The following is a 19,544-nucleotide window of genomic DNA, read 5'->3' as shown; positions in this document are numbered from 1 at the left end:
TTAAGCCTACACAGAGTCAGGATCATCAATATCGCTGTCTTCCACCTCTACATCTTGTCCCACTGGAAGGTCTTCAGGGACATGGAGCCATTATCTCCTATGAGAACAATGCCTTTGTATGTAGAAATACAAATGACTTAACAAAAGTCAAAACAATTTTTAAAAGAATAAAATTTAAGGATTTATATTCTGTGATTTCAAAATAGACTAAAATTCTATAGTAATCAAGATAACGTGTCACTGCCTTGAAAACAGGCATATAAATAGCTGGAACAGAGGAGAGTCCAGAAATAGAAATGCATGTTGTCAACTGGTTTTCAACAAAGATGGAAAGGCAGTTCAGTGGGAAAAGGAAAGTCTTTTCAATAAGTGGTGCTAGGAGAATTGGACATCCATTGCAAAACAATGATCCTTAACTCTTCACACCATATTATAAATTAACTCAAAATAGGCATACACCTAAACACAAAAGCTAAAATAATGAATTTCCTAGAAGAAAACATAGGAGAAAATCTTTTCCATCTTGGAATAGGCAATGATTTCTTAGATGGGACACAAGAATCATGAGCCGTAAAAAGAAAAACAGACACTTAAGAAAATTAGAAGACCAACAACAGTCTTGGAGAGAATATTTGCACTAATATATCTTCCAATGTACTGTTACCCAGAACATAATGAACTCTAACAACTTAAAAAACAAGAAGGGCAAAAAGCCAATTATAAAAGGGAAAAAAGTTGAACTTCACAATAGAGTACTAATGACCAGTGAACATGTGTAAAGATAATATCTTTAGTCATTTGGAAAATGCAAATTAAAACGGCAGTGATATATCACTGTATATCCACTTAATTAAAGTTAAAAAGACTGACCATACCAAATGTTGATGAGAATGTGGAGCATCTGATACTCATATGGCAGTGATGGGAATGTAAAATGAATGGTACAGTCACTTTAGAAAATTGTTTTGCAGTTTCTTAACAAGCTAAATGTACATTTACCAAACAACCCAGCCACTCCACAATGAGATACTCCAGAGAAATGAAATCTATATCCTAACGTTTTGGCAGTTTTATTCACAGTAGTCAAAACCTGAACATAACTTAAATGTCCATTAAGAAGTGAATGGTTTGGGAGGCTGAGGCGGGCAGATCACAAGGTCAGGAGTTCAAGACCAGCCTCACCAACATAGTGAAACCCCGTCTCTACTAGAACTAAAAAAAATTAGCCAGGCGTGATGGCAGGTACCTGTAATCCCAGCTTCTCGGGAGGCTGAGGCAGGAGAATGGCATGAACCTGGGAGGCGGAGGTTGCAGTGAGCCAAGATCGTGCCATTGCACTCCAGCCTGGGCGACAGAGTCAGACTCCATCTCAAAAAAGAAAAAAAAAAAACAGCCCAGAAGTGAATGGTTAAACAAAATTGACATATCTGTGGAATGAAATACTTGGCAGTAAAAATGACTAATTCTACTGGCACACTACATGGACCCATTTCAAAATAATATGGTGATTAAAAGAAGCTAGACACGTGCAAACTAATCTACAGTAATAGCAAGCGGAACAATGGTTGCCTGGGTCAAAATGGATGAACTGTGAAGGGTCACAACGAATCTTTTGGGGTTGATAGAAATGTACAGTTTCTTGCTTGTGGGCATTTCATAGGTGTCAGTGACTGTCAAAAGTCATGAAATTGTATGCTCTAAATGAATATACTTTATGTAAGTTATTCCTCTATAAAATTAAGGAAAAAAAGTCCCTGATATCACAAATACTATAGGAGCCCTCTAGTTTGGTTCCCTTTTTCCAGAAATATGGATTTATTTTAAAAGATTTGTTTTCAGAGTACCTGATGTTGTTGGATTTTATTCTTTCAGAAAGTCTGTTTCTAGGTATTTCATAACATTTTCATATAAAACTTTAATCTCCTTAATAGCAGGGACTTTTATTTTGATTAATGTGCTGGCCCCAACAATATGAATGAGATAATAATAAATTGATGACTGCTTCAAAAGGAGAAGCACAAGATGATATGAGAACACATATAAGTAGACTTAAAACTGGCTAGGAAGTTAAGGAAGATTTCCCTGAACAAGTTGCCTTCAGACTGAGGTCTGGAGAATGATACTGATTGGCCAAGTGAGAGATTTGAGTATAGACATCAATTAGATAGTTGTAATTTAAGTCAAGAGCTCAGAGAGAGTTCTGGGCTAGAGCTATTACATTTTGGGACTCACCTAGAGAGAATTTATTGAAAGAAAATGGACAGTACACTGCAGAACCTCAGGATTTTCAAAAACGTGAGTGAAGAGTCTGAGAAAGCTTCATGAAAGACGGGCGGGAGCTGACGTTACCTAGGGAGAGAGTATTTGAAGGCATGATCAGCCCATGTTGATTGCTGCTGAGCTGTCAACTAGAATAAGGACTAAGAAGCAGCAATCGGAGGTCACTGGTGGCCTTCAGGAAAAGGAGTAGATTGAGGTAATAAGCAGGGCAAAAGCCAAATTATAAGGAGTTGAGCAGAAGGAAGAGCAGAAATGGGATATCTATTAATAAAATTCATTATATTAATAGATTACCGTTGGAAAAGCATGTGATTGTTTTAAAAAAGGCGATGTTGGGGGAAGGAGGGAAAAATGGTGGAGGAGAGGTGAAGGGAGAGGAAGAAGGAGAGAGAGCGAGCTTCAAACTGGCATCATGATTAACAGTGAAACTCTAGAAGTATTTCCATAACAGTAATAAGGGAGGGTATCCGATATCATCACTATTATGTAACAGCGTTCTAAAAGTATCAGCCTATAAAATTAGATACACAGTAAATATTGGAAAACAAAGACAAAATTGTCATTAGTTGAAGCTGATACAACTTGATTTCACTGGGTTTTGTATGTGTAGTTGTATCCTCCACCATTCTTCCCTCCCTCCCACTACGTCTCCTTTTTGAGACGTTCATATTTCCAACTGTCATCTATTAATGTAATGAATTTTATTTATATATATCCTATCACTAACCTTACTTAGCTGTGCACTCTTAGTCTTCTAATGTATTACTAAATTTTATTTGATAATATCTTGTTTAAGATTTTTGCATCAGTGTATATCAGTGTATGTGAGATTAATCTTTGTGTGTATATTATGTTGATTTCACAAAAAGCATACTGATGCTTTCTTCTTTCTCTGCTTGGAAAAATGCACATACTATAATTACCTATTCCTTCAAAGTTCAAAAAAATTAACCTCTGAAACTGTTTGTGGCAGCTCTTCTTGGTGGTGGTGGTGGTGGAGAAATAAGTTGTTCAAATTTTAAGCAGATATTAGAGCTGTTGACTTCCCAGAGCAGTTTAGCTTCCATTTGTCTTCTTACCTGTCAGTGTTTGCTCTTCCATTCCCACTTCTAATTTGTGCCACATCTGTTATTTTCTGACACTTGACTTTTCTCCTCTTTCTTCCTTCATTCTGACCTTGCCCACTGAGCTTGCCCACTGAGCTTGCCCACCTTGCCCACTGAGCCCACAACTATGATTATTAGTCAGCCAGTTTCATTGGTTTTGAATAATCTCCATTTTTAACTTCATAGCTATTTTCATATTAATACTATTTTCTGCTACTCAGTGGTTTTTCCCACTGCCAGATGTTATCTTTGATTTACTATTTTTTAACTGCAGGATTAGTGCCTGTTCTTACTCCTTGAGGTTGCCAAAATGTGAACATCCATTTTTTATAAAGATATTATTAATACTGTACTATTGTATTAAGCCTCTTAGGCTTAATACAATAATTTCTCAATGTTCTGTTTAAATATGGCAAACCAAGCTTTTCAACCTGTTTTGCCATCCCTGCAGCATCTAGTACCTCTCCACCTTCCAGCCTCACCCAGCAGCTTCTTTGTGCTAAAGGCATGCTGCCCTCTTTTGTGTTCCTAGATTGTACCCTGCTTCTTCCTGCCTCAGGACTGTTGACTGTGTCTATTTGGAATACTTTTTTAATCCTTTATCTAGTTTATGGGTTCCCAACCCCTGGGCCAGTACTGGTCCATGGCCTGTTAGAAAGCAAGCCACATAGCAGGAGGTGAGTGGTGGGTGAGTGAGCAAAGCTTCGTCTGTATTTCCAGCAACTCCCCATCACCCACATTACCACCTGAGCTCTGCCTCCTGTCAGATCAGCAGTGGCATTAGATTCTTGAGTGTAAACCCTCTCGTGAACTGTGCATGTGAGGAATGTAGGTTGCATGCTCCTTATGATAATCTAATGGCTGATGATTTGCCACTGTCTCCCATCACCCCCAGATGGGACAGTCTAGTTGCAGTGAAACAAGCTCAGGGATCCCACTGATTCTACATTATGGTGAGTTGTGTGATTATTTCATTATAGATTATAATATAATAAAAATAGAAATAAAGTATACAATAAATGTAATGCAATTGAATCATCCTGAAGCCACCCCTTCCCCTTCCCCCAGTCCATGGAAAAATTGTCTTCCACAAAAACTCCCTGGTGCCAAAAAAGGTTGGGGACTGGTGATCTAGTTAACTTCATCATTCTTCTGATCTAATCTCAAATGTTACATCCTCAGGAAATCCTTCCGTGATACTCCACCCTCCCAATTCCATATTAGGTCAGCTCCTCTGCTTATATTCTCTCATTGCCCTCTGTGCTTTTTCTTCAAAGCATTGTAATTACACACTTGTATGATTATTTGATTCCTGTCTGTTTCTTCCACTAAAGTATAAACTTTCACAGAGAGAGGAACTACATTTGCTTACAAATGTATTTCTGAAATGTGCTTAGTTTATTCACTCATTCGCTAATACTTGTGCACTTCTTGTGTATCAGGCATTTTTATAGGACCTGGTGTTACTGTAGTGACCAAGAAAAGAAGAAAAAAATCCCTGCCATCGTCCAGCGTGAGAGATGGAAGAAAGAGAGGGAGGGAGAGGAGAAAAATAAGGGAGGGAAGAGGGATAGATAGATAAGGGGTGGGGTGCAGTGGGGTGTGTGGTACAGTATTACATAGATGTCCAGGGAAAGCCTCATTGATAAGGCAAGTTTTGAATAAGACCTGAAAGAGGTAATGGAATAAACCAAGTGAATACCTGGGGGAAGAGCATTTCACCGAGAAGGAATAGCTGCTGCAAATCACCTGAAGGGAGATTGTACGTAATCGTTTTTGAGGAAAGGCAGAGCCTAAGACATTTAGAGTAAAAAGAGAGGTCATGAGATCAGAGAGGTGACAGGAATCCAGATATTTTAAAACCTTGTGGGTCATTCTAAAGACTTTAACCGAAGTGAGATCAGAAGCCATTGGAGGACTCAAGCAAAGGAGCGAAGGGTCTCACATTTGAATAGGATTACTTTGACCGCTGTTGAGAACACACTTAAGGGAGGTAAAAGCAGAAACAGAAACCTAGAAAATGGTGGCCGTAATCCAGATGAGAGATGATGAGCAGCTGGATCAGGGATGCAGCATAGAAGTGGTAAGTGGTATTCAGGTTCTAAATATGTTTTGAAGGTAGCAAGCAGGATTTCAAGATGCACTTGATGTGGAATATGAGAGAAAGAAGTGTTAAGGTTGACTTTAAGGTTTTTGACCTGAGAAACTAGAAAGGTGGAATAATTGATATTCAATATATCTGTTTGTAAAATGACTGAATATTTATTTTAAACATCTGATAATTCATAGATAAAAGTTCATCACTTTTGGCTTCAAAATAATGGTGGTCATAATGTTTTTCTCAAAATGTTCCCCTTAATCATTTCTCCCAGTTGTTGAATTCATTTTTCTTAGATGTGAGATAAGCAATATATGACACTTTTTCCTTGCTTGGCAATATCCTTTAATGATTGGCAATGTACATATGAGAAAAACAACTTACATGTTAAAAGATGTAAATTAATTCTGATTGTCTTAGTTGGTTTAATATCCATAACCATAAAAGCTAGCTGTTGATTGGAACATTGTGGGTTTTAGGCCGTGGAAGAAATTAAAAGGTGATTACCACATCAATTATACCTAAATAAAGCTGTAAATAAAAATAACAATAAAATAATAGTGAGACAATAAACAAGTGGGGAAAAAGTTATCAGCACAAACACAGTGTTTATTTTTTTCTGTTCTATAAGCCTCATAAGAAATTGGCATATTTGTTTTACTTTTTTCTTTAAAGGGTTAATCTTTAGACTTACCTTTTTCATGTAGCCTAAAGTGTCAGGATTAAGAAAAGTACATTTCAGAAATATTTAAATCCAGTATTTCTCCATTATTCTTGCCTAAGTTTTAGAAAGATATTTTTGTCATAGAATGTCTGATAAATCGATTAATAATGAATAAAATATTGTATCTTTTTTAATCTGTTGAATATTGTGTTATGGTATTCTGGATTCCCTCTATTAAATATTAGTGTGTAGTTATATTTATATTTTAAGCTTTTATTAAGGGAGCAGAAGCATAAACTGAATGTATTTTCTTTTCATTGAATTGTCCACTTTCAGTTACCTACATTAGTGGACAAAAACATTGTGAATAATCAAAAATATTTAAAGTCAATTATATGATTTATTTTAGTGTGTTCAACATGCTTTCTTGAGCATCTACTGTATATACTACATCAGGCACTGTACAGAAATTGGGATTTAAAGTTGAATGAGGCATAGTTCCTGTTTTCAGGGGAGCTTGTGATCTAATGTGGAAGAGAGACAAGTAAAAGGATAATTTAAATATTATGTGGAGAACTTTTACTTATCGTTGTGAGGAATAATTTTATGGAATTTTCCCTTCTGTTACAACTGAAAGACTGAAGAAAATAATATGAAAAACTACTTTTAGATATTGAGGACAAGAGAGTACAGGAGCATGATCCCTGAGAGAAGGGAAACAAATGAGGTAAGCCCTAATTGTCCAAGCCTTCTCACTGGATACAGTTTTTGGATAGTAGCACTGGGAGGAGGAACTTAAGCAATGCAAAATGGTCTGAGTTGCGGAAACAAAGACTGGAATTTAGGGAGGCCAAGTTAGCTAGAATTTTCAGGACAATGTACTTGAGAGAACTGATCTACACAGAGAAAAAGCTCCGGAAATCTGGATTGAGATCCTCTTGAGTCTTTGGATATACTTGAACCTGCGTAAACAGATGGGAAACTCCACTGAGCTGAGTAAAGAAAAACTACTGGGGAGCAATAAGGTGGACAATTCTAAGAGCTCGTATGGGAATGGAAGACATTCATGTTCCATCTTGTCATAATAGAAATATTTCATTAAACAGAAGAGCTCTGCCTTAATAGCAGGATTAAATTAAATTAAATATTTTTCTAGACCTATCCTAAAAAACTCTTATAAACAAGATTTGCACATGACCCATAAGTAGCTTACCTGCCTGCTAAAACAAACATCAACATCCTTTATGGGAAGGTAGCAAAACTCATTTAACAAAATAGTAAACACAACGTGTGGTATACAGTCAAAAATTACTAGACATGTAAAGAAGCCGCATATTATAACTCAGAGCAAGAAGGAAATTTGTTCAGTAGTAACATACCTAGAAATGATATAGATGATGCAATTAGAAGGAAAAATAATTAAAACTTCTAGAAATATTCTAAATGTACTCAAGGACATGAGCATAATGAGGAACTAAATGGAAGATGTAAAAATAACCAAAGACACAGAAGAAACATTTGACAAAATTCAACAACTTTCATAATAAAACCACTCAATAAACTAGGGATAGAAGGAACTTTCGTCAACCTGATAGATGGCATCTATAGAAAAACCCACAGCTGATGTCGTTCTTAATGACAATGGAATGAATGTTTCACCTCTAAGATCAAGAACAAGACAAGGATATCTACTCTTACAACTTCTAATCAACATTATAGTGGGGGGTTTTAGGCAGAGCAATTAGGAATAAAAAGAGAAAAAATAATCCATGTTGGAAAGGAAGAGGTAAAACTATCTCTATTCAAAGATAACATGATCTTGTATATAGAAACCATAAGGAATCTACTGGAAAACTATTAGAGCTAATAAACAAGGCCAGATGTGGTGGCTCATGCCTGTAATTCCAGCACTTTGGGAGACCAAGGTGGGTGGATCACTAGGTCAGGAGATCGAGACCATCCTGGCTAACATGGTGAAATCCCATCTCTACTAAAAATACAAAAAATTAGCCAGGTGTGGTGGCGGGCACCTGTAGTCCCAGCTACTCAGGAGGCTGAGGCAGGAGAATGGCGTGAACCTGGGAGGTGGGGCTTGCAGTGAGCCAAGATCACGCCACTGCACTCCAGCCTGGGCAACAGAGTGAGACTCTGTCTCCAAAAAAAAAAGGAATAAATGTGTACATCCACCTCTAGCATACACGAAAATTAACTCAAAATGGATCAGACACCTAAATGTAAGAGCTAAAAATGAAAAACTCTTACAAGAAAATACAGGTGTAACGTTTCATGAGCTTGGATTAGGGAATGGTTTTATTTTAGATATGCACAAGCAATAAAGTGTAGATAAATTGGACTTCATCAAAGTTAAAAACTCTTATGTTTCAAAGGATACTATCAAGGAAGTAAAAAGATGACCACAAAATGGGAGAAAATATTTGCAAATCAGATATAAGGGACTTGTATCCAGAACATATTAAAAACTCTTACAACTTAATAAAAAGATAACCCAATTTAAAAATGGACAAAGGAACTAAATAGACATTTCCCAAAAAAGCTATACAAAGCCCCTTCCAGTAGGGGCTTGTCTTCCAGGACAATATGTGGAGGAGAAAGACACTGGCATTGATAATCATGACCTTGTGTAGGCCTAGCCTAATTATTTACAACAAAGTTTAAAAAGAAGAAAATATTTTTATACAACTCTACGACGTATTTTTTTGAGCAACATGAAAAGTTGCTCACATTATTAGTTATGAGGGAAAGGCAAATCAAGACCGCAGTGAGATCCCACTAGTGTGGCTATAATAAAGGTGGACAGTAATAGTGTTGGCAAGAATATGGAGAAATTGGAGGAATGTAAAATGATGCAACTGCTTTGGAAACAGTTTGGCCATTTCTCAAGGCATTAAAACTAGAGTTACTATATGATTCAGTGATTCCACTTCTAGGTATTTAAGACAATTGCAAACATGTCCACACAAGACCTTGTACAGTCATGCACCACATAACATCATTTCAATCAATAAAAGACCATGTATGACAGTGGTGCAATAAGATTATAATGGAGCTGAAAAAATTCCTATTGCCTAGTGACATTGTGGCACAACATATTACATGTTTTTGCGATTGTAGTGTAAACAAACCTATTGTGCTGCCAGTCATATAAAAGTATAGCACATACAATTATGAACAGTACATAATATTTGATAAAGATAATAAATGACTGTTATTGGTTTATGTATTATTATACTTTTTATAATTATTAGAGTATATTTCTCCTATTTATTAAAAAAAAGTTAACTGTAAAACAGCCTCAAGCAGGTCCTATAAGAATTATTCTAGAAGGCATTGTTATCATAGAAGATGACAGCTCCAGGCCAGGCTTGGTGGCTCACAACTAATCCCAGCACTTTGGGAGGCCAAGGCAGGCAGATTGCCTGAGCTCAGGAGTTCGAGATGAGCCTGGGCAACATGGTGAAACCCCGTTTCTACTAAAATACAAAAAATTAGCCAGGCATGGTGGCATGCACCTGTACTCCTAGCTACTTGGGAGGCCAACACAGGAGAATTGCTTGAACCCAGGAGGCGGAGGTTGCAGTGAGCCAAGATCACGCCATTGCACTCCAGCCTGGGTGACAGAGCGAGACTCCGTGTCAAAAATAATAATAATAATAATAAATAAAAAGAAAATGACAGCTCCATCTATGTTATTGCCCCCGAGGACCTTCCAGTAGGGGCTTGTCTTCCAGGACAAGGTGATGTGGAGGTGAAAGATAGTGGTATTGATGATCCTGACCTTGTGTTGGCCTAAGCTAATTGTGTGTATTTGTGTCTTAGTTTTTTACAAAACAAAAGTTTCAGAAGTAAGAAGTACTATATTTTACACCTGTACTGTATATTTGTTTTAAGCTAAGTGTTATTACAAGTCAAAATGTTTTTTAAAAGTTTCTTTAAAATGTTAAAGAAAGTGAAAGTTAATTTATTATTGAAAAAAGAAAAATATTTTTAAAGTAGTGTAGCCTAAGCATAGTGTTGGTAAAGTCTAGAGCAGTGTACAGTAATGTCGTGGGCCTGTGCATTCACTCACCACTCACTTATTGACTCACTCAAAGCAACTTCCAGTACTACAAGCTCCATTCATGGTAAGTATCTTACACAGGAGTACCATTTTTTATCTTTTATACTCTATTTGTGCTGTACCTTTTCTAGGCTTAGATATGTTTAGATACACAAATACTTATTACTGTGTTCCAGTTGCCTCTAGTGTTCAGTACAGTAACATGCTGTATAGGTTTGTAACCTGGGAGCAATAGGCTATACAGTATAGCCTATGTGTGTAGTAGGCTATCCCATCTAAGTGTGTGTGAGTACACTTGATGTTGTTCTCACGACAATATAATCACCTAAGGACTTACTTCTCAGAACATGTCCCTGTTGTCAGACAACACATGGCTGTACGTGAATGTTCATAGCATTATTCATCGTAGCGAAAAAGTGGAAACAACCCAAATGTCAATCACCTGAGGAATCCAAAAACAAAATATGGGCATATCTATGCAGTGGAATTATATTCAGGCATCAGATAAATGAAACACTGACACATGCTACAAAAGAAAGGGTAGTCCTTGCAATCATTATGCTAAGTGATAGAAGCCAGACGCAAAAGACCACATATTGTATGATTCCATTGTTGTGAAATGTCCAGAATAGGCAAATCTGTATAGACAGAAAATAGATTGGTGGTTGCCTAGGGCTGGCAGAGCTAGGGGAAATTTGGAGTGACAGGTATGGGGTTTCTTTGGTGGGGGGAGTGAAATGTTCCAAAATTGTATAATGGCAATTGGATGCACATATCTGTGAAAATACTAAATCCCAATGAATTGTACACTTTAAAAGGATGAATTATGTGGTATGTGAATTATATTAATAAAAATTGTTTGTAAAAGGAACCAAAGGGGCTCTAAAAGTTAGAAAATACAATATCTGGGCCAGGTGCAGTGGCTCACACCTGTAATCCCAGCACTTTGGGAGGCCAAGGCAGGCAGAACACGAGATCAAGAGTTCGAGACCAGCCTGGCCAACATGGTGAAACCACATCCCTACTAAAAAATATAAAAATTAGCCAGACGTGATGGAAGAGGGGAGGAGGAGGAGGAGGAAGGGGGAGGGAGGGGAGGGAAGGGAGAGAGGGAGGGAGGGAGGAAGGAAGGAAGGAAGGAAATCAATCTGATATGAAAAATTTCCTGAAAGAGATTAAGGGCAGATCAGAGGCTGCAGAAGAAGAGACCAGTGAATTTACAGAAAACTTAAAAAATTGAAACACAGAGGGAAACAAAAGACTTCAAAAAACTACAAAGCTCCTCAGAGACATGTGGAACAATATAAAATAATCTAATAAATGTGTAAGTGGAGTTCCAGAAATTATGGCAGAAGACAAATAATACTTGAAAATTTAGGAGATGAGTCTTAAAGGATGAATTGGGATTTGTCATGAGAATAAAGGGAGCAAGGGCATTTTAGGTAGAAGAAACAATATTAGCAATATTGTGAAAGCTTGTAGCCATATTGTGAGTATTATGCAATGTCATTTTAAATGGGTTTTAGTTATGAAGGATAATTTTCTTATTTGGAACTTTATTTCACTAAGTGATATTACATATTTTGAATTCTCTTGGTAGACTAACCATCTACTAACTTATCTTTTTGTATCCAGCTGGTGATTAATAAGTTCTGGTCAGTTTCTTAAAAAGAGTTACTAGTTGGCCAGGGGAAGCTAGTTGGGGCTTAAAATTAACCATATGCTGCTTAGATTTTTACTACATGAGAAAATGTTAATAATTGCTGACTTGCAAGGCAAAGCCTAAATGCTTAAAATAGATTTTTTGCATTTGTTTATTTTTCTATTTCTTTTTAGAGTTTTTAGGATTGATTTTTTTCTATTTCTGTGAAGAATACCATTGGAATTTTCATGAGGATTGCATTGACTCTGTATGTTACTTTGGGTAGTATGGATATTTTAACAATGTTAATTCTTCCAATCCATAGACATGAATATCTTTTCACTTATTTGTGTTGTCTTCACTTTCTTTCATCTGTGTTTTATAGATTTTAGTGTACAGGTCTTTTACTTTCTTGGTTAAGTTTATTTCTAAGTATTTTATTTTTGATGCTTTTGTATTTGTTTCTAGAAATGAAGTCAATGGAACATGATAGTAGCCAGCTAAATGAACTTCAGAAACAAAAGAGTGAATTGATACAAGAATTATTTACTCTCCAAAGAAAACTTAAAGGTATTACCTTCATGAGTTAGCTTATTTTGCTGATGAATATAGTTATATACACATGGTAAGGGCATATTATTCTTTTAAAATATATTAACCTGTTGTGATATAGTGCTATTGTTGGCACTAAAAAAGAAATAGATAAAACAGTCATCAGTGTGAGATCTGGTATTTTTAATGTCGCAAAACATTTTTTTTTTTTTTTTAAGAGGGAGTCTCACTCTGTCGCCCAGGCTGGAGTGCAGTGGCCGGATCTCAGCTCATGGCAAGCTCCGCCTCCCGGGTTTACGCCATTCTCCTGCCTCAGCCTCCCCAGTAGCTGGGATTACAGGCTTGAGCCACCGCGCCTGGCCACAAATCTTTTAAAGATCTTTTTTGTGCATGTAATTGCTACATTAAAGTAGAAAATAAAAATCATTAGTATATAAATTTTATATGAACGCATCAAAAATTAGAGTATTTTTCTTATGAGTGAATAAAGGTAATCTTTATGTTTAATTTTCAAAAGATTGCAACTATTTTTTAATTTGTTTAGTTTTTGAAGATGAAAAGAATGAATCCATTTGTACTACCAAACATCTAGAGGCAGAAAAAATAAAAATCAATGAAAAGCCTCAAAATGATGCAGAATGCTTAAGGTAAGAGTTTCCTATTATATTTTGGCATAAATCAGGTAATTTTTCAAGTTAAATAGATTTCGGTATAAAGCTAAGCGCGTCAATTATTAATTTAAAGTTCCAGATGAAGACATTATTTTCTTCTCTGTGTATTCTGACGCGTGCTAATAAGGAAACACTTCAGGGGCTAGAAGGTGCTACACATAAGTTCATGATGCATTGGGTTGATGATTGATAATAGTGTAATTAATTTTATCTTTTCTTGAGACTCAGTATTTTTCACATCCCAAGAGATAAGACAACTCTCCTTTCTGTTATTCCTAACTTTTGGCAGCAAATGATTGAAATTACTTTTCATCTTTCTAGATTCCAAAGTGTGAGGAAATCAGACTGCTATTTTACTTGACATTTGTTTCTCTGGTTTTGTTCTTAAAAAGTGAAAATGTATTTTCTGTATGAATTATTTAGATGATTTTTGTGCATTTGGATAATAAATGTGCATTTGGATATTTGAAATGACATAGTCATAAACACAAGGAGAAAAGACCTCCAGTTTTAAAATTTGACTCTCATTAATTAATTTAGTGTTACCTTTGCTGGCTTAACTTTAAAGAAGTTCCTGTACTTTCTAGGTTTCATATAAGAAAAGAAACCTCATTACTGGATCTATGAAGAAGCAAAAGAAGGCTTCTTTCACATAAATTGTATAGGAAATATGTCCACTAGAGCTGAACAAATGCTTCATATTAGCAGTGTATTACCTTAGGCAATAATTTTAGTAGATTGTGAGAAAATATTTGCAATTTAATTTTATATTAAGTTTTATAAGCATAAAATATCAATCTCTTGGGTGATATGTGTGATGCAAAATGGGTTTCGATAATGACAATCTGCTCATTGATTTTTTTTGCACTTCCAAAAATGGTGATGCCTACTGGTATCATTAAAGTTAGTAGTGTGAGGGCTTCCAATCTGAACTCCAGTTTTGTGGGTTTACCACTCAGTCATAAAAATGTGCTCTGGGTTAAAATTAAATACACCAAGTCTGTTAGAGAATGCTTTTTCCTTCACAAATGACGACTTAGGAAATTTGGATAGAAAGAAGTATCAGTGCATGTATTTAGTCCATTAATTGCGTTTTAGCAGTTATTAAATTAAATGCCAATATTTATCAGTTCCTGCTTTTCATTTATTGATATGTATACTTAGTTTCCCAATTAGCATGTTTCATAAGTTTTCCCAAGTGTGAAGAGTGAAATCAAAGTACTGAGTATAAATATTTTAGGAAAGAGGATTATCAGTCTTACAATTAATGCAATAACAAGAAACTAATGATGTCAAAAAACAATAAGACATTCAGCTTCATCATGAAGGCCAAAATTAAGTTGAGTTTGTTACTGAATTTTGGGATAGAATAGTCTTTTTCATCTCTGTGTTCAAATGTATATGGAATTCCATAATAGTTGCATTTCTCTTAATTTCTCAGGTTTGACTTCTAACGGAGTAGATGTTATTTTTACAGCAGGATTTCTCAACCTTGGCCTTGTTGACATTTTAGACCAGATTATTCTTCGTTGTCGGGGGCTGTTCTATGCATTGTGAGACGTTTAGTAGCAACGCTGTCCTCCACCCGCTACATGCAGTAGTACTCTGCATTCACCAGTTGTGGCAGCCAAAAAAGTCTCCAGACATTGCAAAATGTCCGCTGGGGGAGGGGGTGGCAAAATCCCCCCAAGCTGAGAACCAGCTTTATTTTAAGGTTATTATGACTTCTATGTTCGTTAACTTTAACCAGTAAGACAGCAATTACAGAGGAAATCTGTAATATTAGTTCATCTCTATGAGCTTATTGTTTCTAGTTTTAGTAATTAGACAACTTTAATACATGTTTTATTTTGTGTATATTGAAATTCTTTTTTTTTTTTTTTTTTTTTTTGAGACGGAGTCTTGCTCTGTTGCCCAGGCTGGAGTGCAGTGGCCGGATCTCAGCTCACTGCAAGCCCCGCCTCCCGGGTTTACGCCATTCTCCTGCCTCAGCCTCCCAAGTAGCTGGGACTACAGGCGCCCGCCACCTCGCCCGGCTCGTTTTTTGTATTTTTTAGTAGAGACGGGGTTTCACTGTGTTAGCCAGGATGGTCTCGATCTCCTGACCTCGTGATCCGCCCGTCTCGGCCTCCCAAAGTGCTGGGATTACAGGCTTGAGCCACCGCGCCCGGCCTATTGAAATTCTTTTATAATGATTATGGTTCATATTTTAAAGCTTAATAAGCCATGTTCAGGTTATTTGTTGGACTCTATCTTGATGTTATCCATTAGTGTAGAGAACCAGTGTTTCACAGTTTAGTGGTCTCTGCTTTAGGTAACCTCTGCATTCACAATGGTTTAATGGTTCACATTCAGAATGATTTAATAGTCTCTGCTTTAGATAATCTGTCTTTATTTATAAGTATCAAGATGTTTGTTTATTTAAAAATTCTGTTTTGAAGAGTAAATATGTAACTAACACACATTTAAGCAGCTAACTTACAGAATATTGCCATGATTAACACTTAAGCCATAGATTAGGTTAATTCATCAGAGACCTCCCAAAGAGGTGTGACTGATTGATTATGACTGGTCTGTTTTTTTTCATATAGTGTAGGGAGAACAGAAATAATAAAGATCACAGTCTTAAGAGGCAGTAAGCATAGTGGTTAAACCCTTTTGAATCCCAGCTCTCCCTCCTCTTCTGATTCATCTTTCTTTCAGTCTTTGCATCTTGCACAGTCCAGGGCACATAGTGTTCAATAAATATTTGTTCTGGTAATTGAGTCTACATATAATTGAATTTTCACTACAAAAAGATTAAAGTTCTTCTTCATATATTTTCAGTGTTACTTGCAAAGACATGGTGTATTCTAACCATGGGGATAGTGCCACTTTGGAAGGGATTATTTTCACTCCTATGTTTTTCTTCAATGTGGAAAAAGCTTTACAAGTTTAATCATGCTGACCTCTCCTTAGTCCCTCAATCTCTTATCCTAATATGGAGAGGAGTGACACAGTCTGATCGGTGAATTTGGAAAGGCAAACTGGGAAATGTGGAGCCCAGCCCCTTTCTTTTCCCTATCTCTTTGGAACATGGCCTGCCTCAGAGCGTGTTTTCCCACTCTGCTTCTCCATCTCTTAAGTTTTATCATTGCTGGACTCCACAAGAGAAAGCCTGTGGAGTCCACTGCTACCTTTAATGGAGTGAGTTAAGTTAGTCTAATACTGGGGTTTGATATTAGCAAACCCTTTCCTACATATTTAAGCCACATTTTCCAGTGTCTGCTATATCAGTAATAAATGTGGAATTTTTGCATGCTTTCTGCGTTTCTTATTTTTTGATTGGGCAGATTTCAGGCAGGAAAGAAGAGTGTTATATGTTGGGCCTCAGTAAACCCCCAAACCTATTACTCTTATTCTTATTATTTGAGACAAAGTCTTGCTCTGTATCCTAGAGCAAGGGATTACAGTCATGCACCACCACGCCTGACTAATTTTTGTCTTTACTAAAAATAAAATTTTGTATTTTTAGTAAAGACAGAGTTTCACCATGTTGGCCAGACTGGTCTCGAACTCTTGACCTCAAGTGGTACACCTGCCTCGGCTTCCCAAAGTGTTAAGATTATAGGCGTGAGCCACCGCGCCTGGCCACAAACCTATTATTTTTTATTATTACCCAACACCAGTGTTACCAAAATGCACAGTTCTTGATCATGACTTTTTTTTTATTTACCCCAAATTATAGCATAACAGACAACTTTAAACATTTCAGGAATTTTCTTTCACCACAAAACTTCTTTCTAGAATGTTTGTATATCTTGTATTACTGATATTTGTGTTTGTTTAATGCATTAAGAAGCTTGTTTTGGGAATAAATCTGCATAGGCAACAGCATGAGATTTTCTTTCTAAGCACTTAAAAATAGTGTGGTTTTGTTTTAGCACCACAAGACAGGGCAACAACAACAAAAAGAAAAGAAAAAAAAAGATAGTATGGTTTGGGAAGAGCATATTTGCAATGTAAACTGCACAAAAGTTAATATACACCTGCTACAAGAGACTCCAAATGCATTAATGTCATGTGGTAAAGCAGTGCAGTGACCTCTTCAGTGAAAAAGTCGTCTAGTTCAGTTGGTCATAGAGGTCACACTGTTGGTCCTTAGACCTGTAAGAAGGCATAAACTCAGTATGGTATTAACGTGTTTTCAAACTCTTTCAAAGATACATAAATAAATATGTATGTTTACACATGTATATATTTTTTATTTTACTATATATATATATTTAAATTATGAGAATAGCCTATGTTGATTGAATAAAACTTTAAACACTCCAAAGATGTGAAGTGTCAAAATCTCCGTTTTCATACTGTTGCTCTGACACCCCTAAGTGTGACCACTGTTAAAAGTTTGATGTGTATACTGTCAGAATTTATTTCTGTTTGTGTGACATGTACATAGGTATGTCTGTGTGTGTTTAGCAAAAATGGGATTATGGATCACACTTACTGGTCTGCAGTTAGTTTGATTATTTATCAAAATGTAAACGTTTTCATTTTAGTTTGTACTAATCTTCATTCTTTTTAATGCCATTATATGGAGATGCCATATTTATGTAACCAGTCTCTCATTAATAGATGTACAAGATAGTTTCTAAATATTCCTAATTAGGCACACTTTTATAAATGTATCCTTAAATACTTGCAAGAGTCTTTCTGTAACATTATTTAGAATAAGCAGCATTTAGTAGAGTAATATGAATTGTTATCCAGTCTCTATTTGTAAAATAGTCTACATTATCTTTGCTCTTTGTTTTCATCAACAAAAAAGCTCAAAGTAGACAAGAGTAACAAGATCTCAGTTCTACAGTGTCTTCAAAATATTCATCAAATAGTTGTGTATCTGTGCCCTACCTATATCATTTCCATCTTTTTTAACATTTATAAAATATGAGAATCCCCATTTAATTCCAGGATTGTTTTTTAGCTCTATATTTTGCTGAATATTTCTGTTGACTCTGCATCTTTTCTGGTAAAACTTCATCATTTATTCACTAACAGAAGTGTCTCTACAGCATTGATTATGTAGCCTTCAAGCTAATAGAGATCCCCTGTTTTGTGAGTCCTTGGCACATACTATAGTTATTAAGCTTCAAAGCAAATACAGAGGAAATTTTTACGGTAGACTCAATTGATTATTTTAAAAGTTATATTCTGATATAAATGTAACTTTTCCCCTAAATTGTGAAATAATTTTATGATACAAGCCATACAAAATGTTACAGTGATTATTTTCTAAATTCATTGATATCTTTAATATCATACAGATTTCTTTTTTCATTTTCCTGTGTTTGTCTTTATAAATCAACCCCTTTTGGTGTGGGTTTGGGAAGATGACAGAAAATATGTGGTAAAAAAGAGATACCTACCCCAATCAACCCAGGATTCGGAGGAAGGGAGATGCTGGCAGGACTGCTCCCTCTTCTAGCCGTTTTTCTGCAGATTCCTCTGGTCTAGCGTTACACACCTGTGAAGGCTCTTACCTATCGGCTGGTGGCCTGGACTGAAGGAAAGCAGAATTAGAAAACTGATAATTCTACTATCACACATTCAACTTTCATACCCACTTTCAGAATAAATTATATATGAAATTGGATTACTGATAGTACTTTAAAAAGAGTAATTTTGTGTTTAAATGCCACTAAAATAATTTTATATGAATTAATATAGAGATAGAGAAATAATATGTAAAAAGTCAATCCATGGAAAAACCAGTGGAAAGTAGAAAGAACTGCTTATTAAACCTCTAGTGTGATTAAGAAAACCAAAAAGGACAAGATTAATAAATTTAACATACAAGATTTAAAATTCCAGCTGGACACAGTGACTCACACCTGTAATCCCAGCACTTTGGGAGGCCGAGGCAGGCAGATCACGAGGTCAGGAGATCAAAACCATTCCGGCTAACACAGTGAAACTCCGTCTCTACTAAAAATACAAAAAATTAGCCGGATGTGGTGGCGGGCACCTGTAGTCCCAGGTACTCGGGAGGCTGAGCAGGAGAATGGCGAGAACCCAGGAGGCAGAGCTCCCAGTGAGCCAAGAAGGTGCCACTGCACTCCCGTCTGGGCAGCAGAGCGAGACTCTGTCTCAAAAGAAAAAAAAAAGAAAATTAGCTGAGGGCGGACGCCTGTAATCCCAGCTACTCAGGAGGCTGAGGCAGGAGAATCTCTTGAACCCAGGAGGCGGAAGTTGCAATGAGGAGAGATCACGCCATTGCACTCCAGCCTGGGCGACAGGAGCAAGACTCGGTCTCAAAAATATTAATAATAATAATAATAAAAGATGTAAAGTTTCATGTGTCAATAAAAGTCATCAAGATTAGGCCGGGCGCGGTGGCTCAAGCCTGTAATCCCAGCACTTTGGGAGGCCGAGACGGGTGGATCACGAGGTCAGGAGATCGAGACCATCCTG

The 19,544-nt window shown here is 36.5% G+C and overlaps 1 protein-coding gene across 1 annotated transcript in view; it reads left to right on the top strand.

The window, feature by feature from the left end:
* CCDC172 (coiled-coil domain containing 172) overlaps positions 1-19,544 on the top strand; it is a 58,100-nt gene that overhangs the window by 22,552 nt on the left and 16,004 nt on the right. Inside the window, exons 6-7 of the mRNA XM_011927823.1 lie at positions 12,337-12,438; positions 12,965-13,067. Coding sequence (XP_011783213.1) covers positions 12,337-12,438; positions 12,965-13,067 — 205 coding nt within the window. The remainder of the gene's footprint in view (positions 1-12,336; positions 12,439-12,964; positions 13,068-19,544) is intronic.

This window comes from Colobus angolensis, unplaced genomic scaffold (genome assembly GCF_000951035.1).
Source record: "Colobus angolensis palliatus isolate OR3802 unplaced genomic scaffold, Cang.pa_1.0 Scaffold75, whole genome shotgun sequence".
NCBI lineage: Eukaryota > Metazoa > Chordata > Mammalia > Primates > Cercopithecidae > Colobus > Colobus angolensis.
Note: the sequence above shows the minus strand (reverse complement) of the source record. Positions and strands in the feature narration are given on the sequence as shown.